At 41.1% G+C, this 19681-nt stretch overlaps 1 protein-coding gene across 3 annotated transcripts; it reads right to left on the bottom strand.

Moving 5' to 3' along the window:
* Positions 1-675: 675 nt before the first annotated feature.
* GDAP1 (ganglioside induced differentiation associated protein 1) lies at positions 676-19243 on the bottom strand. Of its 3 annotated transcripts, none has more exons than XM_080646736.1 (6): positions 19053-19217; positions 17595-17787; positions 7781-7954; positions 6454-6548; positions 5182-5296; positions 676-4161 (listed from the first exon to the last, which is right to left on the bottom strand). In XM_080646736.1, exons 1-6 carry the CDS (start codon positions 19167-19169, stop codon positions 3779-3781), a joined length of 1077 nt encoding a protein of 358 aa, XP_080502862.1. In that variant the 5' UTR covers positions 19170-19217; the 3' UTR covers positions 676-3778. The 3 variants fall into 3 exon arrangements, with proteins under 3 accessions (XP_080502862.1, XP_080502864.1, XP_080502863.1); XM_080646738.1 differs by having other exon boundaries at positions 1138-4161; positions 17740-17787; positions 19053-19243; XM_080646737.1 differs by having other exon boundaries at positions 1144-4158.
* Between the last annotated feature and the right edge of the window lie 438 nt (positions 19244-19681).

Genomic DNA, 19681 nt, shown 5'->3' with positions numbered 1-19681 from the left:
CCTTGTCGTCTTGTACCTCAGCACGTGCTCTCCCCCATCCGCATCTTCTGAACCACATGACAGTCCTTCCTCCCTCCTAAGTCAAAACCCAGGGCTCAACTCAGAAGCAAGAAATGCAGGGAATTGCTTTTATCATGCACTCGCTGCCTTTCTAATCCTCCACAATGTGAGTTCTCTTTCTCTCCCCCTCTCTTCATTTGCATTATGTAATACACAATTAAAACTATCATCCTCACTCTAGAAATTATACTCCCTCACTTGGCTTCCAATCTACCACCTTACCTAGTAAAACACAAGTGTTCTGGGAATTACTAGTAGACAATTAAGACATTCTGATTTGAGTGGTGGAGATAATATAAATGGGCCAAATATTTGGCATGAACAATATGAAGGTGATGTCCAAATGCCAAATTATTCGTTGCATTAATTTGATTTTTGTGTCTTTACCATGGTGCTCTTTTCTTTTCTGAAAAGACTACGGAGTTGTGTATGCATGTGAATTTCCCTGGGTATTCAAAATTGCTCCTTTTGTGTGTGTGTGTGTTTGCCTTCTTAGGGAAAATAAGGTCAATTTAATTTTCATTTAATTTGCTTTGCTCAATATAAAACAAAAGTAGTACTCAGTTTCTACTTGATGATTAGAACAATAGCTAAGCTTATCAAGGCCAGAAATATGGATGGTAACATGAATATTTATTATCTATAAGTCAACAGAAGAAAGATAATTAGCTATATCAAAATAGACATAAATATCATAAGTAGAGTCATAGTTAAAACCCAGTAAATATGTAATAAAACTGTTTTGGAAAAAGAATACTTTCTCGTTGTTTATCATTTTCATACTACCCTTTGTGAGGTGGCTGGCTACAAAAGAGTTCCTTTAATGATCAGGATCAATATGTAATTCTTTAAGCTGCCATGCATTTTAACCATAAAATTTTGTGTATGTAAGTAAATCATGGACCAGTAATTTTTGTTATAAGGAGAATGTGGAATTCTATTGCTAAATATCTTGAATACCTAACTTCTGCTTGTTTTACTATTTCCCACATTATGCTTTGATTTTAAGTGAAAGAAACACATCTGTTTTCTCAATAAGATTACAAAATTAGTACTTGCAGGGTACATATTTCTTTTCCAATTATTTTTATTTATCTTACAGGCAGAATAGTATCTTGATCTCTCTATTACATTCCACAACACCAGAATATCTACAACTCTGTGTCATTATCAACAACTACTAAAAATTGAGCAAGCAATTTACAACTATCTGCAATTAAGGAAATGGGATTCCAAAGGCATATCGTTGCAATAACAATAAAATAGTGTTTATGCATTAAGACACAAATAGCCATCATAAATTTAGTACCTCGGGCATTTTTCTATTGTGATAGTTATACAAATCTGGGAAACTGAGGAGCACATTGGCCAGTCACCAATGATCATGAAAAAGGAAACACATAAAGTGCCGATCTTGCTGATAGCGCGTGTTCAGCTCTTTAGCTTGACATTGTGTTATCCCTTCCACTTCATCAGAAATCAATACCACATGTGCCTCAAGCTTTTCTACAGATGAATGATTTGATGAAGATGTCCTCATTTCGGAAACTGAGATCATTCATGTTTATCTTCAGTTGAAACATTTCAAAAGGCTTTGCTGAACCTAAAGAACTCCCTGTCTCAGACTGCTGGGTGATCAGCGACATCTAGTGGCCATTATATCCCTAAACAAACGTAGTCAAGGGTAGTCATAAAACAAGCGAAATGGCCGCGATGCATCATCTTTATTGACACAAGCTTATTTCTAATGAAATTGTATCGGAAAATTACAGACACTTCCTAGTAGATTTTCTCTGATTCATTAATGATATAAATTTAAGGAAAAGTCAGCACTGGCTTCTAATCTTTATTCTTAACGAACAGCCCTCACATCGGTAAATATCCTCTGTAGTTTTTATAAAAATCCAATTTAGGTTTTTTCATGTCTGAGTTCTTGCTTCTAACAAGGTAACAAATAATAATGAGAACTACTGAATAATCAGTTTTGTGGATCTTTTATGAGTACATGGATTGGAATGTTCCAGCAACAAATTTCACTCTATACAACAGTGCGCTGAGGTGCAAAATTAAGACATTATAAAAGCTGCCTGTCTATTAATCATTGTTGGATTGAGTGCACACTGGAAGTGTTATTAATTTTTTGTAAACAGAGAACATACAGTTCATTAAGCTTTTCTGAAACAACTGGATCATGAAATGGAATTATAGAAGCCTTTGACCATCAAAAAATCGTTTTGTCTTAGGAATGACTGATTCCTATTAGAGACATAGTCAGTCCAAGTCTTTGGCTATCTTGCACAGCCAATCGGGGGCAGTCCAAGCAAGCTTATGTTGCTCGCTGGACCCTTGGCTCCTTATTCTCTCTGCCAGAAACCTGACACCGCTCACAAGGCCTTTCTGCCCAGCTCTAGAGCATCTCTGTCTGCCCGGTACCAAGTAAGATTTCTCCCGAGCCAAACTGTCAGATGCAGCTCTGTGGCTGTTCGTGGGACACACTGGGATTGTCCTTTCACATGGATTGAGGCACCCCCAAGATGCCTAGATGTATATGAATGAATATTGGTGACATTACTATCTAGCTATTTACTTCATCTCCTGTAAATTAACTGCCAGGGGCTAAGACTAGACCTTTCTCTTCCTCTGGAACCGTCTAAAGATTTGTTGATGATCATAAACCGGTGCAAGGCCTGGACGACAGTTTTTGGGTGAACACACCAGCCTCCCAAATGCAGAATGGGCATGTTTAGTACCCCCAGCTCATCAAAACCCACTACCCAGCCACACGATTCCCCATAGGCACCAGCGAATTGGGGAACCGTGAAAAGAAAGGAACCTTATTTATATCACTTTATATCTTCATGTAAATGCTAGGCAGACATGCTTGCGTGGGCATCTCACACCAAGTACATAAGCAGTTCATCTTATTAAATCAATGGACGTAAGCGGGATTCATATGCATTTAAGGTTAACACTCAATTCAAATGAGGTGCTGTAAATACAAAGCCTGGGTTTTCTCCAGCCACTCCACCTCATAAATCCTTAGCCTTATTTGCCCAAGGCTCTCAGCTACGGGAGGATGTGTGGGCAGAGGGCACAGGTCATCACAGTAATGTTTCCTTAGGGGACAGGCAGTCCTGGGTGGCTCTGGAGGCTCCTGGAAGATGTACTCCACTGCTCTGCTCTGGACAGTGTAGACTTCATTCTCCCTTTCTCCCTCTCCCTTTTCCCTTTGCCTCCCTTATTTCTGCCTGAAGCCACCCCATGCTGTGTAACAAATATGACGTCTAAATTCCAGGGGCAAATACTGCTAACTACTCAGCTCTCAGCATATCCAGATAGTCTCAGATAAAGAGCTATGGGCAACCTCAGGTTATTATTACTGTCTGCTTGTAATAATAACCTCTCCCCCCAAAAAAATAAAATTCAGAACCTAAACTGGCATTTTGAGTTCAAGGACTATTCTCTACCTATCAGCATTAACATACCTGGACCTTGCACGTGTTTTAAGGAGAGATTAGTTTAGGTTTGCAAATCAGTAATCGTAACATTACCAGCCCCGTAATGTGCATTGCCACCTCCCTGGCATAAACTACCCGAAGAGTAAAGTAAGATATGGTTTGTGCTGGTTGCCCAGGGTCATTCTTCGCTGGGCCTGGCAGAGTGGACAAGGCTGAGCTAAATAGGTAGGGTGAGTTGCCACCACCGGATCCCCACAAGCCTAGAAATAATTTGGTCTGGGTCTAATTATTAATACCAGGTTTCCAAATCTCTTTCTGAACAACATGAAAGCAAAATAACCCACTCCTGCAAGCAAACCAACCACAAGGATGGTGCCAAGAACTTTGGGGGCCCTCTTCCTGGCCACCCGGAGTGCTGTGGGCAGCACCGCGGAGATTAAGATATTGTTGACATGCCCTAAAACCTGGTTAAATGTTTTCCTCTTCAAGACACGCTCGTAATAGGTTTCCAAGTTGGGTCGCTTTCCATTTCCCCAGTTTCTCCTCGCAAACCCCAGGAACTTCAGGCGATGCAGCGTGACAGCGAGTGAGACGTCGGCCAGGGTGAAGGACTCTCCGCAGAGCCAGGGCTGGCGACCCTCTTCTAATCAGAGAAAGGGACACAGAGAGTTAGGGACACGGAGAGTTAGGGACATGGAGAGTCAGGGCCTTGCCCACGCACACAGGCAAACTCTACCTGGCATCTTGCGTCTCAGTCTTGAGGGCAGGTGTGAGGACAGCAGGAGATGAAGGCCCTGGTACATTTTCCTGGCAATCCTACTTGGCGAGTAAGTTTATGCTAAAAACAAAGTCCTTGCATATGTATCCCAGGCTCAGGGAGACTGAACATCTGCCAGCCACTCAGCCCCTAAGCGGAACCGGGGTCATTTGAGCTCAAAGCCCATCTATCATTTAGGATAACAATAACACTGAATTTAGGAAAGCCCTGATATCTAATGGCCGGTCAGTCTGCATCGACGTGAAACAGGATCCCTGAAGAATTTTTCTGCACAATTTAGATTATGATGGTGAAATGCCAAACTAGCCTGTTTCACAAACGTGTCATTACAGTAGTTAGTTGAGTTGAGTAACCTGAGTAGGTGCTTGAATGCTCCCTCTAATTCTCTCCTTAGGCAGAGGGACAACTTCTCATCTACAGTCAAGTATGAATGAGGCCAGCACGTGCAGACAGGCAGGCCGGCTGGGGAGCATCCACGCATTGTACCTGTGCACCTGACTTAGCCGTGCAGCCAGGGCTCAGGTGCAAGCACACTGCCCCCGTCCAGGGTGCTATTCCAGTTGACAGCAAAGTTGACAACCCGTTAGCTGAAACTTGCTTCGTGTAGGGACTCTGTTACACTTCCCATAGTGACTGAGAGCAGCACTCACCGAGTGACATTTCAGGCCTGACCTTATGGATATTCCTAAAGCTCACCTATTATTTCCCTAAACCAGAGGAAATATCTGTTAACTCCTCCGGCATGGAGGCTCTCAGCTTCTCAGGATTGTTTACTAAATTCAAACTGCCCATGAAAATAATGAGAGAGCATTGTTATTGAAATCTAAGACTGTTCCCATAAATACTCCTGGTGTTCAGGAAAAAAGAATACAAATGAGAACCTACCTGGGGTTTCTTCGTTTCTTCTTTGCAACTCAGTTTCGACCTGATCCAAGACTTTCTCCAGCTCATCCAGAATTTTCTTCAAATATTTGACATTGTCATGGTCAAGCAGCTTTGACTAATTAACAAAAATAATGCAATAGATTACTTAAGCCTGTAAAAACAAGCGATGTAGAGCAAAACAGATATAAACTATTGTTGGGAACTGTTTATTGTAAATGAGAAGAATTACAATAGCTTCCTTAAAGCAAAAGCTAAGTTGTGGCGGGGCGGCAGGGGGGGGGGGGGGGGGGAATGCGCCACTGTGCAAATGCCCCAGGGCCAGGCCACTCCTGTGGACCAGAGGACCAGAGAGGGCGAAGACGATGAGGGGCACAGAGATGCTTCTCGGGCCCAGCTCAGGAGTGGACCGTCAGCAGGCTTTGCTGAGTGAATAACTGGAATAACTGAAGGCTCTGGGCTGAGGGAGAAATCTGAAGGCAGTGAGGTACGGAGCGAGTAGAAAACAAGCAGTGTTGGGTACAGGTGTCCCATTTCTTCTGAGAAGCTCCTTTAGCTCAGAAAAGGTAAAGGAAGATGGGAAGCTGAGGGAGGGTGGGGTGTTGCTGCTTGCTACATCTTTAATATGGGAGAAGCTGGCACGCGTGGCTGGGCCATAGGAAAGAATCAACAGAAAGAGAAAGGCCGCCTGGTCGGCATGGCTCAGTGGTTGAGAGTCAGCCTATGAACCAGGAGGTCACGGTTCGATTCCCAGTCAGGGCACATGCCTGGGTTGCGGGTTCGATCCCCAGTGTGGGGCATGCAGGAGGCAGCCCATCAATGATCCTCTCTCATTATTGATGTTTTTATCTCTCCCTCTCCCTTCCTCTCTGAAATCAATAAAAACAAAATTTTTTTTAAGAGAGAGAGAAAGGTCAACTGTAACTGATGAAGCCCTCAGGAGGCAGAGAAGCCACAGACAGAGGGCAGCCTCGGCCTGACGTGCAGAGCACCTGCAGTGACAGAGGCCTCGAACGTTCTGTTAACCTGCTCTTACCTTTTAGAGCTGTGCTTGGGAACCAGCATGCGCAACATCCGCTGTTTAAGCAGCTGTCGTTAGGTTTGAGTATCAAGCCGACTAAAGAAAAATTCTTTCTGAAAGTGCAGCATGAGCCCAAGGTAAATGGTGTGCTGGTGACCTGCGATCTTTAACAGGAGATGTTCCAGAAACAGTGCTAACGGTAGAACAGTTAGCACAAACAGTGGGTGTCAGCTGAGGACACCTGGTCTACTCACTTTCAGTCGCTTCTGTTTTGCGATGTAGGCCTCTTGCAAATCTGGGTTTTCTTCAGCAAGTTTCTTCAGTTCGGACTCCGTGTTACCAATTTGGCCTGATAAGGAAATCATTTTTGAGACAGAAAATTATTTCCTTCCTTCTGTGCGAGAAACAAGGAGAAGGGGAAACGCGACGGTAAGAGCAGGAGTTTGGGGGTTCATGCCCTGCCTCTGCCTCGGGCTCCCCCTCTCTGTGCCTCAGTTTCATCACCTTTAACGTGGGCCCATCAGAGTACCTGCTCAGGGGGAGGATTCAATGAGAAGCGCCCTGGAAGGAGCTGAGGGAAGGCCCAGAACGTCCTAAGTGCTGGGTGCAGGGTACTTGCTCTACCTTTCCATACCTTTCAAGTTTTCTGTAAGGAACTTCTATATGAAGAGAAGGGCAAAGCCTTATTTAAATTATATACAAATTCTAGGTGACAGAATTGTACCTATTGGAATACTTGTTTCAAATCATAGACGAGTCCTTATGAAGAAAAGGAGGGGGGGCAAGAGGAAGGTGAGAAGCAGGAAGAGAGAGGAGAAAAAGAGTGTAGAAGAGGAGAGAAGGGGAGGGAAAGGAGAGGAGAAGAGGGAGGAGGAGAGGTACCAAAAAGGAAAAAAAATAACATAAGAGAATGATAAAGGTGAGGCTTGGTTTTTGGAAAGAATGTAGGTTCTAGGTTTAGAAGATGCAGGTGCGTGTTTCTAGTCAGACATCCACAGAGTCTGACCACAGCCACCATCCCCAATTTTCCTGTCCCCAATTATTGTGCCACAGAGCAGCCTCCCTCTGCTCCACACCTCCTGTAGCAACCCTACTCCTTCCTCAGGCCAGGACAGAAGAGAGCTGGATGGCTCATGCAAGCTCTGTGATTCTGCAATCACTGAATTTAGAGTAAAGTGAAACAGCCTGAAGTTCAGCTCCCTCACATAATGAAAGGGAAGAACCAGAAAGGTGAATGAGCTCAATGGCCTCTATTCCCCACAGATCCCAGCTTTCCTGATTCCCCGTCCAGCCGTCCATGAGAACACGTCATGGTCTTTACTTTCCCACGGGTCACTCCCCCGAGTTTTATACAAACTGGGCCCTCAAAGCCAAGAGCTAGGAAATCAGGACCTATAGACCATAAATGCCCAGCTGAATAGCTAAAGCACAGGTTAATCTGGGTGCATGATCCATCTATCACATGCCCATCCATGAAGCAAACTCAACAACTCTGTTCCCATCTCCTCTCAATGCTCATGCTAGATCTTAAATGAATTTAAAAAAACTCAGGACAGAATTCAGATTAAGATTTTTACATACTGCGAATCCTTGTTGTTGCATAAGCTGGGATCATGGAGTCCACGGTTAGCTCCGGATGCAAAATGCAGCCGTGTGTATAGGCATCCATTGGCAAGGAGTCAAGCAGTTCCCGGTAGTGTTGTACCCGTGGGTAATACATGCTTTCTTTATCAGGCATTAACCTGGGCGTTTTTTCTAAAGTGCATATACAAACACATACACAGACATTAAAGGGAAAGTTATAAATGAAATCTTACATCAGAAACAAAAACCCAACATCTCATCATTAACATTTTCAATATTATATCAAGGCTTTAAAAGATATCTCCCGAGCCCAGAGATTCCAATTTCAAAATGGCCTAATGTACCAGGCCAGATCCCAAATCATGATCATTCTCACACTTCTCCGCCTTACAAATTACTGCTCAACCCTCAAGGTCTAGACATGCCAGCTCTTCCACAGAGCATTCCCTGACCTCCATCTGACTGGGCCAGGTGTGCCTTCCTCTGTACACACAAAATACCGTGAACATACTCCATTAGAGCCCTGATCGCCTTCATTATTTGTATCTTTTTGTCCCATGAACCTCTGCCAGGGTAAGGGGCCTGTGGCCCAGGCTCTAGCATAGTGCCCCATACATTTCAGGCCCTTGGTAAAGGTTGGTTAAGAATGCAAGCTCATTACAAACAGATGTGCAGGGACTACTCTTTCCTAGGTTCCAATTAATACCAAGAGTTACCCTATTGATGCTATGTGAATGTGAAATGGCAATCTTCATAGAATTTCTAATATGTTATCTCTGGAAAGTGGATTTTACATGAATCCTCATTAAAATCTAGACTATAGACACTTTGAAGGCAAGGACCATGTTCTCTTTTGCATCCTCAGTACTTAATATCATATTTGGCTCAAAATAGGTACACAATAAATTTTAATTAACAAATTAATTAATACATTCCCAAATTACTAGGAATTATAGACAATAGCAGACACATGTATTCATGGTTTCACTTTCCATTGCTTCAGCTACCTGCATTCAACCATGATCCAAAAACATTAAATGAAAAGTTCCAGAAATAAACAATTCATACGTTTTACATTGCACGCCATTCTGAGTAGCATGATGAAATTTCATGCTGTCCCTTCCTGTTAGTCACTTAGTAGCTGTCTCAGTTATCAGATCAAGTGTCACAGCATCACAGAGCTTGTGTTCAAGTCACCCTCTTTATTTCATATTTCCCAAAGCCATTCACATAACTTTTATTGCAGTGTGTTATTATAACTGTTCCGTTTTATTATTGTTATTAATCTCTTCCTAGGCCTAATTTATAAATTAAACTTTATTATAGATATGTATGCATAGGAAAAAAAACATGATATGTAGGGTTTGGTACTATCCACAATTTCAGCCATCCACTGGGGGTCTTGTATCTATCTCCAACAGAAAAGGGGACTAGTGTATTTGAGCTGGAGAAGCTCTGTAGTATAAGGGCACTGAGATATAGAAGCCAAGAAATTCTCCCAAGATCCCACAGCTAATTAGAGGCAGAACAAGAACTAAAGTCATCTATCTCTTAATACAGTACTCTGTTTTATTATATCATCATAACATCTTTAAAGAGCTTACTTTTCAGAGACTATCTAAGGATGATAAAGATGAATTACATGCCCCAAAGGCGAGGGCAATGTCCCTTCAGAATCACTTTCCATTTCTGCCTCTCAAACTGCCTGGAAAAAAAAAATTGCCAACTACCTTATTCCAACAAGTGAAAAGAACAGTCTCAGTTTTATTGATTTATTTCTCAGTTTGGGTTATTTATTGAACTTAGAATCCTTTTGAGCATCACCCACTCATTCATAAGTGTTGACAATTCAGAGTTGGTTGCAGGGAAGATTTCATAATGCCAGACCAAGTAGCACAAGTTTTTGAAGCCAACAGGCTATTTCTGACTCTCTAAGAAAACACAAGATGGATTATTCTTCAAACTGCTAGGTTATCCAATTTTGAAGGCCGCATTAGGATCATCCAGAATGAAGTGTCAGCTACACACCTCCTGCCAACAGGGGATTTACCCAACCAGAGCACACTTCCTTGCTGAGCTTTCAAGATCTCTTGATCTCAGTGTATCACCAGGATGCCAACCAATCAATGCACGGTACACACATCCCACTTCCATGAGTACAACACGCCGGATGCCTTCTAAGGTCCTTGAAATGCTGAGAGTTCTTAACCTTTTTCGTACCACCACCCTCTGCTCAAAATATTGTTCTTAAACGTGTGAAATACAAGCTGTGTTAGCACTCGGTGTGGTCAAGTAATCCATTATGGGAATCATTCATTCTGAGTAGATTTTTGCCCTTGATCATGAATCCAAGAAAGAGAAGACCTGAGCTGACCCTGCGGTCCGGGGCTGAGGCCAGCCTGTATGAGGCAAATTCCAGCTAATCTACAAGACATGTAATCATGAAAATAAATTCTTGTTGTTTTTAAAAAAATGCATAAAATACAAACATAGGATTGTAGAGGAAATTGATATTAAAATACAGTTATGAAAGTAATTTTAAATGATAAAATACTAATATGGGTGCCTATGTGTTAACATATTAACAAGATTTAGCAGCAGGTCTATCATTATTTCAAAAAAAATTGGAGCATAAATGATAATTTTAAATATCTGCAATAACTTGATACGCTATGAGCACATCTGTGATTTCTATTGGTAACTAAGTCAGAGACGTTCCTGCTACTGCTGTGGATTATGCCTACATTAGAAAGGAGAGGAAATAATAAATTTCTACTGGAAATTAGTGAAAACAAGATATAATTTCCCCCATCTAAGTAAGATCTCAAATCTCCTGAATTCTATTCATAGACCACAAAGGGCAAGTGTGTCTGAGAATCCCTGAGCTTTCCCAAGACACTCTCAGGGGCTCCACAACGTCAAAGCTGTTTTTATTGTAATTCTAAGATGTTGGTTGTTTTTTCACTCTTCTCTCTTGGTGTATAGCGTTGTTGTGCAGGGGCTACCTGACTCCACCCTCCCACAGTTCATGGCACGTAGGCCTGCGCGTTCTTGTGCTTCAGACTTCTCTCCGCCTTAATTGCCAGTGTGGTCGCTATTGATAGATGTGGCCCAGGTATCCTCAATAATTTTTAACACAAAGCGACCCAGAAACCAAAAAGAACCACTGCTTTAGGACTCTAAGAACCTCAGCTTAATTCCATAAATGGTCCAGCATTTTTAAATGCTTCCCAGGTGGTTAAATTCATGGCTCCTGGCCCTGGATGCCTTCCCGTGCCAGGCCTGAGGCTTGTGTCCAGGAGAGCAGCCACGTGCCCCTGGAAAGTGAGAGAGAGCAGGGAAAAGAGGGCTGGTTGCTTTCTGGGGAGGGAGGCTTCGTGCGGCCAGGCCTGAACTCCTCCAATGTTGAAATGCGTGCAAATAATGCTCCTGACTCAGTGCACCATTGCTATGTAACTCTCTCCCGAAACGCTGTGTCACAGCAGAAAACACCCGCGGGTCCTGCTTCTCTTCCAGTCTCAGCCTCGCCTGAGCATGCCCTTTCCAGGACCACGTGCGCCATGGGCCGCCACCTCCTGTCCCCAGAGCACAGCAGTCAAAACACAGCTGGGAATTTCCTTTGAACTATACACATCTTCCCTCTCACTCTCATCAACTTTTATTTGCCAGTCCTTTCAGCTTTGTTATCATCCTGCGAAAATTAATAAACAAAACCCTCATTTCAATGGAGTCGGGAGGCTGGGAGAACTCTGATACAACGTGTCTCTCAAAGCTCACTACTGACCCCACAGGGAGACAGGCACCAGCGCCTCCAACATACTCCTCCCACCTAAGCTGGAGGAGGAAAAGGTTCCTCCCAGCCCAGTAACAGCTCCGCCAATGGGAGGCCTCCAAATTCAGCCAATGAGAAGTCACTAATCTTTGAACTTTCAATTTCCTCCAATGGATTCTTCGTTTACAACACTCCCTCCTATGTCCATACAAGTGTGTTCCTCTTGTTTCTCTGCACTTGCACATGGTTCACCATTAGGCCACATGTCCCAAATAGCAATTTTTTGTTGTTCTCAAACACATTGTGCTGGAGAGATACCTGGCTATTTGTTAAAGGTCAATATACTAAAACTATACACACACACACACACACACACACACACACACACACACCCTACTGTAATTCTAAGATGTTGGTTGTTTTTTCCTAGCACCAAAGTTAAAATAACCTTGTGGCCAGGCCTGAACTCTTCCAATGTTGAAATCAATAAAAATTTGGGAGCTTGTAACCTGGGCATGTGCCCTTGATCAGATTCGAACCCGGGACCCTTGAGTCCGCAGGCACACACTCTATCCACTGAGCAGAACCAGCCAGGGTAGTAATCAAGGACTTTTAAGAAGCGGGCAATGGGAGAGTTCCCAGCATTGGAAATAGGGTTGCAGTAGTGGAAGCCACGATTAGTAGTCACTGGAAGAATAAATAAGAATAAATAGCCCAGTGGTGTGGCTTAGTGGTTGAGTGTGGACCTATGAACCAGGAGGTCATGGGTTCGATTCTAGTCAGGGCACATGCCTGGATTGCAGGCTCCATCCCCAATAGAGGGCATGCAGGAGGCAGCCAACCAATTATTCTCTCATCATTGATGTTTCCATCTCTCTCTCTCTCCCTCGCCTTTCCTCTCTGAAATCGATTTTTTAAAAAAGAATAAATAACTTGCATAAGATCTGACTTCCTAGAAGACTGAGTAGGGGACAAGACAGGTCTTGTATTGCACCTAAATTTAGGCAACAACTTAGAAAAAGGCAGATAGCCATAAAAAAGCAGAATGACGTGATAAACAACAAGGAGAGAAAACAAAACAAGTTTTATGTTTTTTTAATCAGAAAGAAACAATAAAAAGCATTCTGCAGCCCTTTAATTCTCAAGTCCCTATATTGCTGGTGATAATAACAATGGCCTTGAGCCATTTAAAAAAATTACATCTGTTCCAAGAGCAAAAAAATAAAAAGGACCTAAGAATTTAAAGGCGTAAGCTTCTATTATTTTACTAAATTCACTACTCTGATTGCCTGCATTCCCCAGTGATGGCAGATAAAAGAGCCATTTTATGCCTGTTTTCAAGAAAGATGCCCCCAGATCTATTTGAAGAACTTTCAGGTCTTCTTTATTAGCTCAATGAAAACAGAGTAGATGTCATTTCTAACTAGGTCCTTTTGTTGATTTTTTCCTATTCTACTTAGATCACTTAGTGATGCATTAGTATATAAGATAATATGCATCAACTAGCTGAACAAGATTGTACTCTTCAACAAGTCATACACCTGACCATTAGAAAATATACTAACAGTAAACAATTAAGTTATGACATGAAGCAAAAGGTATGGTTAAAAACTATAATTCAAGGTTATTTTAACTTTGGTGCTAGCAAAATCAAATCTAAACACAGACAAGAAAAATTACATGGTGTCAAATTATACAAATTCACCATATGCACCCAGGATTTTCCATTATATATTAAATTACCAAAATTCAATATTCACCATAATACATCCTTGTTTCCAGGTTACCACTGGCAGTAAAAAAAAATAGCATATGTTCTAGTATTTTGCAGTTATTTTATGTCCACATTTTTTTATTATCTAGTGGCCAAATTAAAGGTCACCCAAAGAGATTATGAATAATGTAAGAAATATCTGGATTTTAAATTCCTATTATTAGTGTGTATATTCACTTGTCACATCCATTTCTCCTGAGTTCTCCTAGTTTGCTTACTATCATACCTGATCTAGATTAATAAATTGCCTGCTTTACTGTAAATACTCTTCATCACATGCCCAGGTAGGGAAAGTTGTTACATATATGAAAACTGAGTAGTAATAATAGTGCATGCATATCTTGCAAGCAGGTTTGGCATCGTCCAAGTTTATAGAACTAAATTATCTTTGAAGATAAGTTTTTAATGATTTGGGGTCTTTTAAATTGGGACCTTGTACCAATTAATACCTAATAAATGGCTACTGAAAGAATGAATCAAGAGATTGCTCTTGGCCAGCCTTTGGTTGAGCAACGGAATAGTTCTAAATTCTTCCTTTTACCCAACCTCTGACCTCAGGAACATACCACTGTTAAAGTAAAAAAGTCAACTGAGTACACTTAAAGATCTAATTGGCTTTCTTCAGTGATTCATGAATTGGGCTGATGTCTACACCAGTCTTCCATGTAACTGCTTTAAAAATAATCAAGTTAGCCATCATTCAATTTAATATTCACTTTCTTTGGCTAAATCTTGAAAAGACTGTCTTGGTGATCAAATTTTCCCCCAAAACTAGCAGTTATTTAATGGACTTATCTCATAAGGGTGGAAATATGGAAATACTGATTACAGAGAGAGATTGAGAAAGGTCATTTTTAGTATAATCCCCAGCTGATAGAATAACACGGGATAGCAAATAGTAACAGTGAAGGAGATACCAGTTCACTACACTCTATTCTTTAGAATGGATACACTTAATTAAAGTCTCCCTTTAATAACCCTGGGCAACTATACACCTCATGAAATCCATTCACTTATCATTCTAATTTGCCAACTCCTTCATAGTTCTATCCATAACTGGACAAAATGCTACATATTCCAACCAGTTAAAAATGCAGCAGGTTACAATTCCCCATATTCTAGATAGAACCTATACTTTTGAAACAATTTCAGATCATACTAGCCTTTGTTTTATTATTGGCTTTTATTGGTAACTTATTAGCCAGCCAGGTCTCCCATCCTTCATTAATGGAGATGACTTTTAAAAACAACATTCACACACTACATTTAACCTTGTTAAACTTTATCTCAGTTATGTTTCCATTTTAATGTTCCATTAGAAACATTTCATAAGCTAGTCATCATATTAACCATCCTAGCTTTTCTGTCATTTACAAATCTAATAATATTTCTGCTATGTCTTTATTCAAGTGATTTATGGAATTGTTAGGCTCCTCGGAGAAAAGAAGCCTATATGAACACCAGTAGAGATCCCTGTCCATGTTGACATTTATTTTCAATAATTCACTTATTTTAATAATTCAAATGCATTTATTAAGTTCCTATTAAAGAATATGCACCATATGAGGCATTGGAAATACTGTTGTTAATAAGACAGACACTGTCTCTGACCTTATGATGTTTAGAGTGGTCTACAAGCAATTGAAATAATTAAAATAAAGTGAAATAAAAATTATTATAGGATAAGTAAAACGACAGTCTTTGGCTAAAGCACCAACCTTGTATAAGAAATCTAAAATGAATATTCTTCAATATAATGGTTTATTCAACTGAAAATGTGCATTTCATCAAACCATATTTGCTCCTTCATTCCACAAGGGTATCACATAAAGCAATTGTAAATGCTCTACTTAAAATCAAGATACACAATATCTAGAATCATGCCTGGCACATAATAGACTCTTTTTTTTTAAGTGTTAGTTAATGACATTTCTAACAAGCTCCCAGTGATACCAGTGGCACTGGTCAATGCAAGACATTTTAAGTAGCACGAATTGGTAGAATTCCCCACTCCGCCTGCTTGACAATTGGGATAACATTTGCCTATCTCTTGTCTGGCTCTTTTCCTAACCACCCTGAGTTCCTAATGATAAATATAGAGTATCTTAATAATAATTGTGATAACACTTGCATGTTTGTTTTTTATTTAATACTTTAGTATAAACTTCATCTGTAGATTAGAATAGTCTTCATTTATGTAACTAATTGCTCTTGTGCTGGTTTGATATGGGTTTTAGGTCCTTTAGTATTAATCATTTACAACCCTAAGACTACTCTCCTAGGAAAGAGGAATGAGTAAAATAGGAACCAGCTGGACTTGCTTTATGCCTGCAATTGATAAAACTGTCACCTCATCTGAGAGGACGAACAGAAGTCAAGTCACCAAGGACCTGGAATACCTTAGGGTCAGCTTCGGGCTACAAGCTAGGATTCTTGATTTCTTACTTATTCGGTTGGTACACCAGAATTAAAGTCCTTAGTTTCCATAATTTTATCTTAACACTTAGCCCACAATGCCTCCTCCTCTGATTCAATAAATTACAATAAGAACCAAGTATTTCCCTTGTTAGAGAAGGACTCAGAATGTGTTTCAGTTTTGTTGTTATACAGTCAAAGGAAAAGGAAAAGCTTAAGAAACATTTTAAGAAAGCCTAATAATCATTAACATTACTATGTTATTAAGTAACATATTTCATATTACTCAATATCTCAGAGGAGAAACAACGTAAGGAGGAAGAGATAAGGAGAAGGCGGAGGAGGAGGAGAATGGTAGTAGTAGTAGTTTAAGAGATACTAACAGATTTAAATATGATTGTCCATTTACTGTATCATTTTAAAGCTTGTGATTATTTAAAACAGAATTCTTATACAATTATTTTTTATTCACATTATTATAATCACTTTTCCCAATAAATGCCAATTACTATTTAATAGGCTTGTCCATTTCCAAAAAGCTCAAAGTTGAGAAAAATTGTATTAAATCAATTAGCCATCATTTTCAATACAATCCCCAGCATATAGACTCAGAGGGATGGCAGGTAATGATGAAGGAAAAAGCCATTCATTAAATTTTTTCATTTAGATCAATAGCCACCTCTAAATAGCACCTGGAGAACTGAATACTTGGATTAAAAGCAGAAGCAGCCCATTGCTCATCGAATTCCCTGGGCTCCCTGCCCCATTCAGGTCCCATATCTGTTTTCCTTCAAAGTAGTACCTCAGACATTTTTCTTCACCAATTTCCTTACTCAGTTTCCAGTGATTTGACGTTGTATTTTGGTTTTAATTTGCCCAATCAACATCAACACAACTGATGGGAGATGGAGAGTAACTGGATTTCATGCAGCTTCTTTTGCAGAAGAGTACTCTGCTGAGAGCTAGGAGCCCTGTGTTCTGTTCTCAGTCCGGCCAGTCCTGATCAGCTGTGGAATCTTGGGCAAATCAGTGAAGCCACAGTCTCCTCAAAGGATTGTCATGAGGAACAAGTGACACATGTGTAAGTGGCAATGACTATGGAAGACAGTTGGTACAATATGAAGATATGGATTTGAAGGGCTTGCATTCCAGCCCTACCCTGAAAAAGCTATGGCAATCCCTCATGTACAAAATGGGAATAACTAGTCTACCGCACCTATCTCAGATGGGTTCTTTGAAGACTGAATAGAATAGAAATTATAAAATGCCTGATATAAACAGGCTATCAATAAGTGATTGTTACTTAAAAGCACTATAATTCCTTACAAGAGATGAAATTTAAACTATACAGGAGTAACAGGGGACAAGAACTCAAAAGTATACCAACATTCTATTCTCCCTTGCCTATAATTTATTCCTCTGTTTCCCTCTTATTGTTTTTAAGGTGGAACCATTTGGTAGAACAGATGAGACTGATTTTCATAGTGTACATTTAGAATCATTATTATGAATTTGACCTTAAGGCAACTAAATTCACCACCACAAGCCACACACCTCCAGGGTTTTTTTACATGTAAATTTAAAACATTAAAATTTGTGGTTTACATGAAATTTAAATCGAGTTGTACTGGTTTATACAAAATTTATGTTATTGGCCTAATTTATTTTTGTGTGCTTATGGAAATGGAAAAGTTTTTATCACTAAACCACCATCATGAAACCAAAAAGAAAAAAAAGGGGGGGAAGAAAGGGAAGGAATGGGGAAGGAAGGAAGGGAAGAACGGATAGAGGGAACACACAGACTTGTGTTAAAAGTAAATCCAAGAAATCACAAATAGCCTTAACATTACCATCCAGGAAAGTCTGTTCAAGATAATCAATGATCTGAGTGGCCTCACAAATAATGCTTTCCCCGTGGATAAGGACAGGCACTTCTCCAGTTGAGTTCAAACGCATAAACCAAGGCTCATTGTGCTCACTCAGGGGCAGACTTACATCATGTTCCTCGCACTTCAATGCCTTTTCAGCAATTACCAAGCGCACCTGGAAGAGGTCACACCGGTTACCACAGAGCATGGGGGCTTTCAATTAAATGGCATCCCTGGATACCACTAGGCTGCTTTCCTGTGCTTCCCTGAGGTATTAATGTTTTCAACATCCTTTTGAGCTACAGTCCTGTGCAGCATGACTACCACGGGGTCAACGAAAGACTGCATGTATGATAGTGGTCCCATAAGATTATAATGAAGCTAAAAATTCCTATCCCTTAGTGACGTCATAGCCATCCTAGCATCATAGCACAACACATTACTCACATGTTTGTGGGGACGCTGGTGTAAACAAACATACTGAACTGCCAATCGTATATAATTATGTGCGTGCGTACTATTATGTACAGTACATAACACCTGATAATGACACTATATGACTGTGTTACTGGCTTATGTATGTACTATACTGTGCTTTTATCCCGGTATTTAGAGTTTACTTGTAAAACAATATGTCATGTTACACCAGCAGCAGCCTCATATATTTTGTTTTTACCTGTCTCTTAACTGCATCACTTTCTCTTGTGTGTAAATTTAATCTCATGTAGTTTTGTACATTAACATGCTGTACAGGCTTGTAGCCTAGGATCCATAAACTATACCATACAGTCTAGGTATGCAGCAGGCTGTACCATCTAGGTTTGTGGATGTGCACTCTGTGATGTTCTCGGAGCAACAGAATCGCCTAACAATGCATTTGTCAGAACATGTCACTGTATTCCTGTTCTAGAATTAACAAGTCAGATATAATCTAGCGTCTTGTTCCTATAAATTAGAAAAGGTCAGTAATGACAATGACTCTGGCTACAATAATTCAGTCACCCTCCCCATCACCAATACTTTCTTTGTGCCCTAAATCTAATTATATCCTCCCCAAAGAAGAAACTGCAATACAAATATGCTAGACCTTGTGAAAGAGAATAGATAGGAACAAAATGGAGTAAAATCGGTGTTTGGCCTGTTGGAAAGCGCTTCCCTCTGCCTCCCTCTGCGAGGCCCAGGGGACAAGGCCTCCAGCCCAAACACCGAAAGTGATGCTTTTGGTCTTGTGCAATGAGTGGCAGCGCCTCGGGCATAGCCTTTCCATCTCAGGGTGATGCTCCTTGCCCCCGACTAAGGCGCACCCCAGCCCTGGAGGGAGCTTTGGTGGGGTCAGAGCCTTGGAGGCCTGTTTCCAGGTGGGCCAGTGCGCGCCAGGCCCCGAGGGAGCTGTCCTGGTGCTGAAACCCGACCCTCTCCGCCCTCCGCCCCGGCCTTTACCTTTTGGGAGCTGAAGGAATGTGTCCAATGGTACAGAATGAGCTTAACCTCCGCCTCCGACTTGCCTTCCGCCATCAAGGGCGCGCCCCCTCCCTGCTCATCCTGCATCTGAGCCATTTCGAGGTGCTCTCTGTATTTCTCCCACCCGCACTGCCCTGCAAAGCTTGGGTCGTTTTCCCGCGATGCCTCTCCGAGCCTGGAAAGCGAGTTCGTACGCACGGGCCGCTGGGAAGTGTAGTTTCTGCAGCCAGAAAATTGTGGGGCAGCGTCTGCAAAACTGGGGTGTACGTGAGCCAGAAAGCCTCTGGGGCACGGGAGTCACCGGGAGGCACAAGTAGTCGTTTTTTAGAGGAAACAACCTAAAATGAATCCCTGGTTATTAAAGTGGGTAATGAATAATGTTGGTAGCAAATTACTCGTTGGTTTTGGAGGTGAAGTAGAGGTTGCTCCGATATAAAAACAGCAATTTTCCAGGATTTTTAGAGTTCCTCTGGGAAAGCCCTACCTTTGGCAGAGGGGAAGTTCCAGTTGCGAGACAAAGTAACAGGATAAAGTTCTAGGTGTTGTCATTAGAAGAAGCTACTATGGAGTCGTGCAAACTAATTTATCATTTTTTAAAATATTTTTTT

Source organism: Plecotus auritus, assembly GCF_963455305.1.
Source record: "Plecotus auritus genome assembly, chromosome: 11".
Lineage (NCBI taxonomy): Eukaryota > Metazoa > Chordata > Mammalia > Chiroptera > Vespertilionidae > Plecotus > Plecotus auritus.
The sequence above is the reverse complement of the archived record's forward strand: the minus strand, read 5'-3'. Positions and strand labels throughout refer to the sequence as shown.

Excerpts from the sequence above, each read along its gene's own strand:
- GDAP1 (XM_080646736.1), bottom strand. The coding sequence starts at position 19,169 with ATGGCTCAGATGCAGGATGAGCAGGGAGGGGGCGCGCCCTTGATGGCG. Across the intron at positions 17,788-19,052 it reads ATTCCTTCAGCTCCCAAAAG|GTGCGCTTGGTAATTGCTGA; the intron begins GTAAAGGCCGGG and ends GACCTCTTCCAG. Across the intron at positions 7,955-17,594 it reads TGAACAGACTTTCCTGGATG|AAAAAACGCCCAGGTTAATG; the intron begins GTAATGTTAAGG and ends TATGCACTTTAG.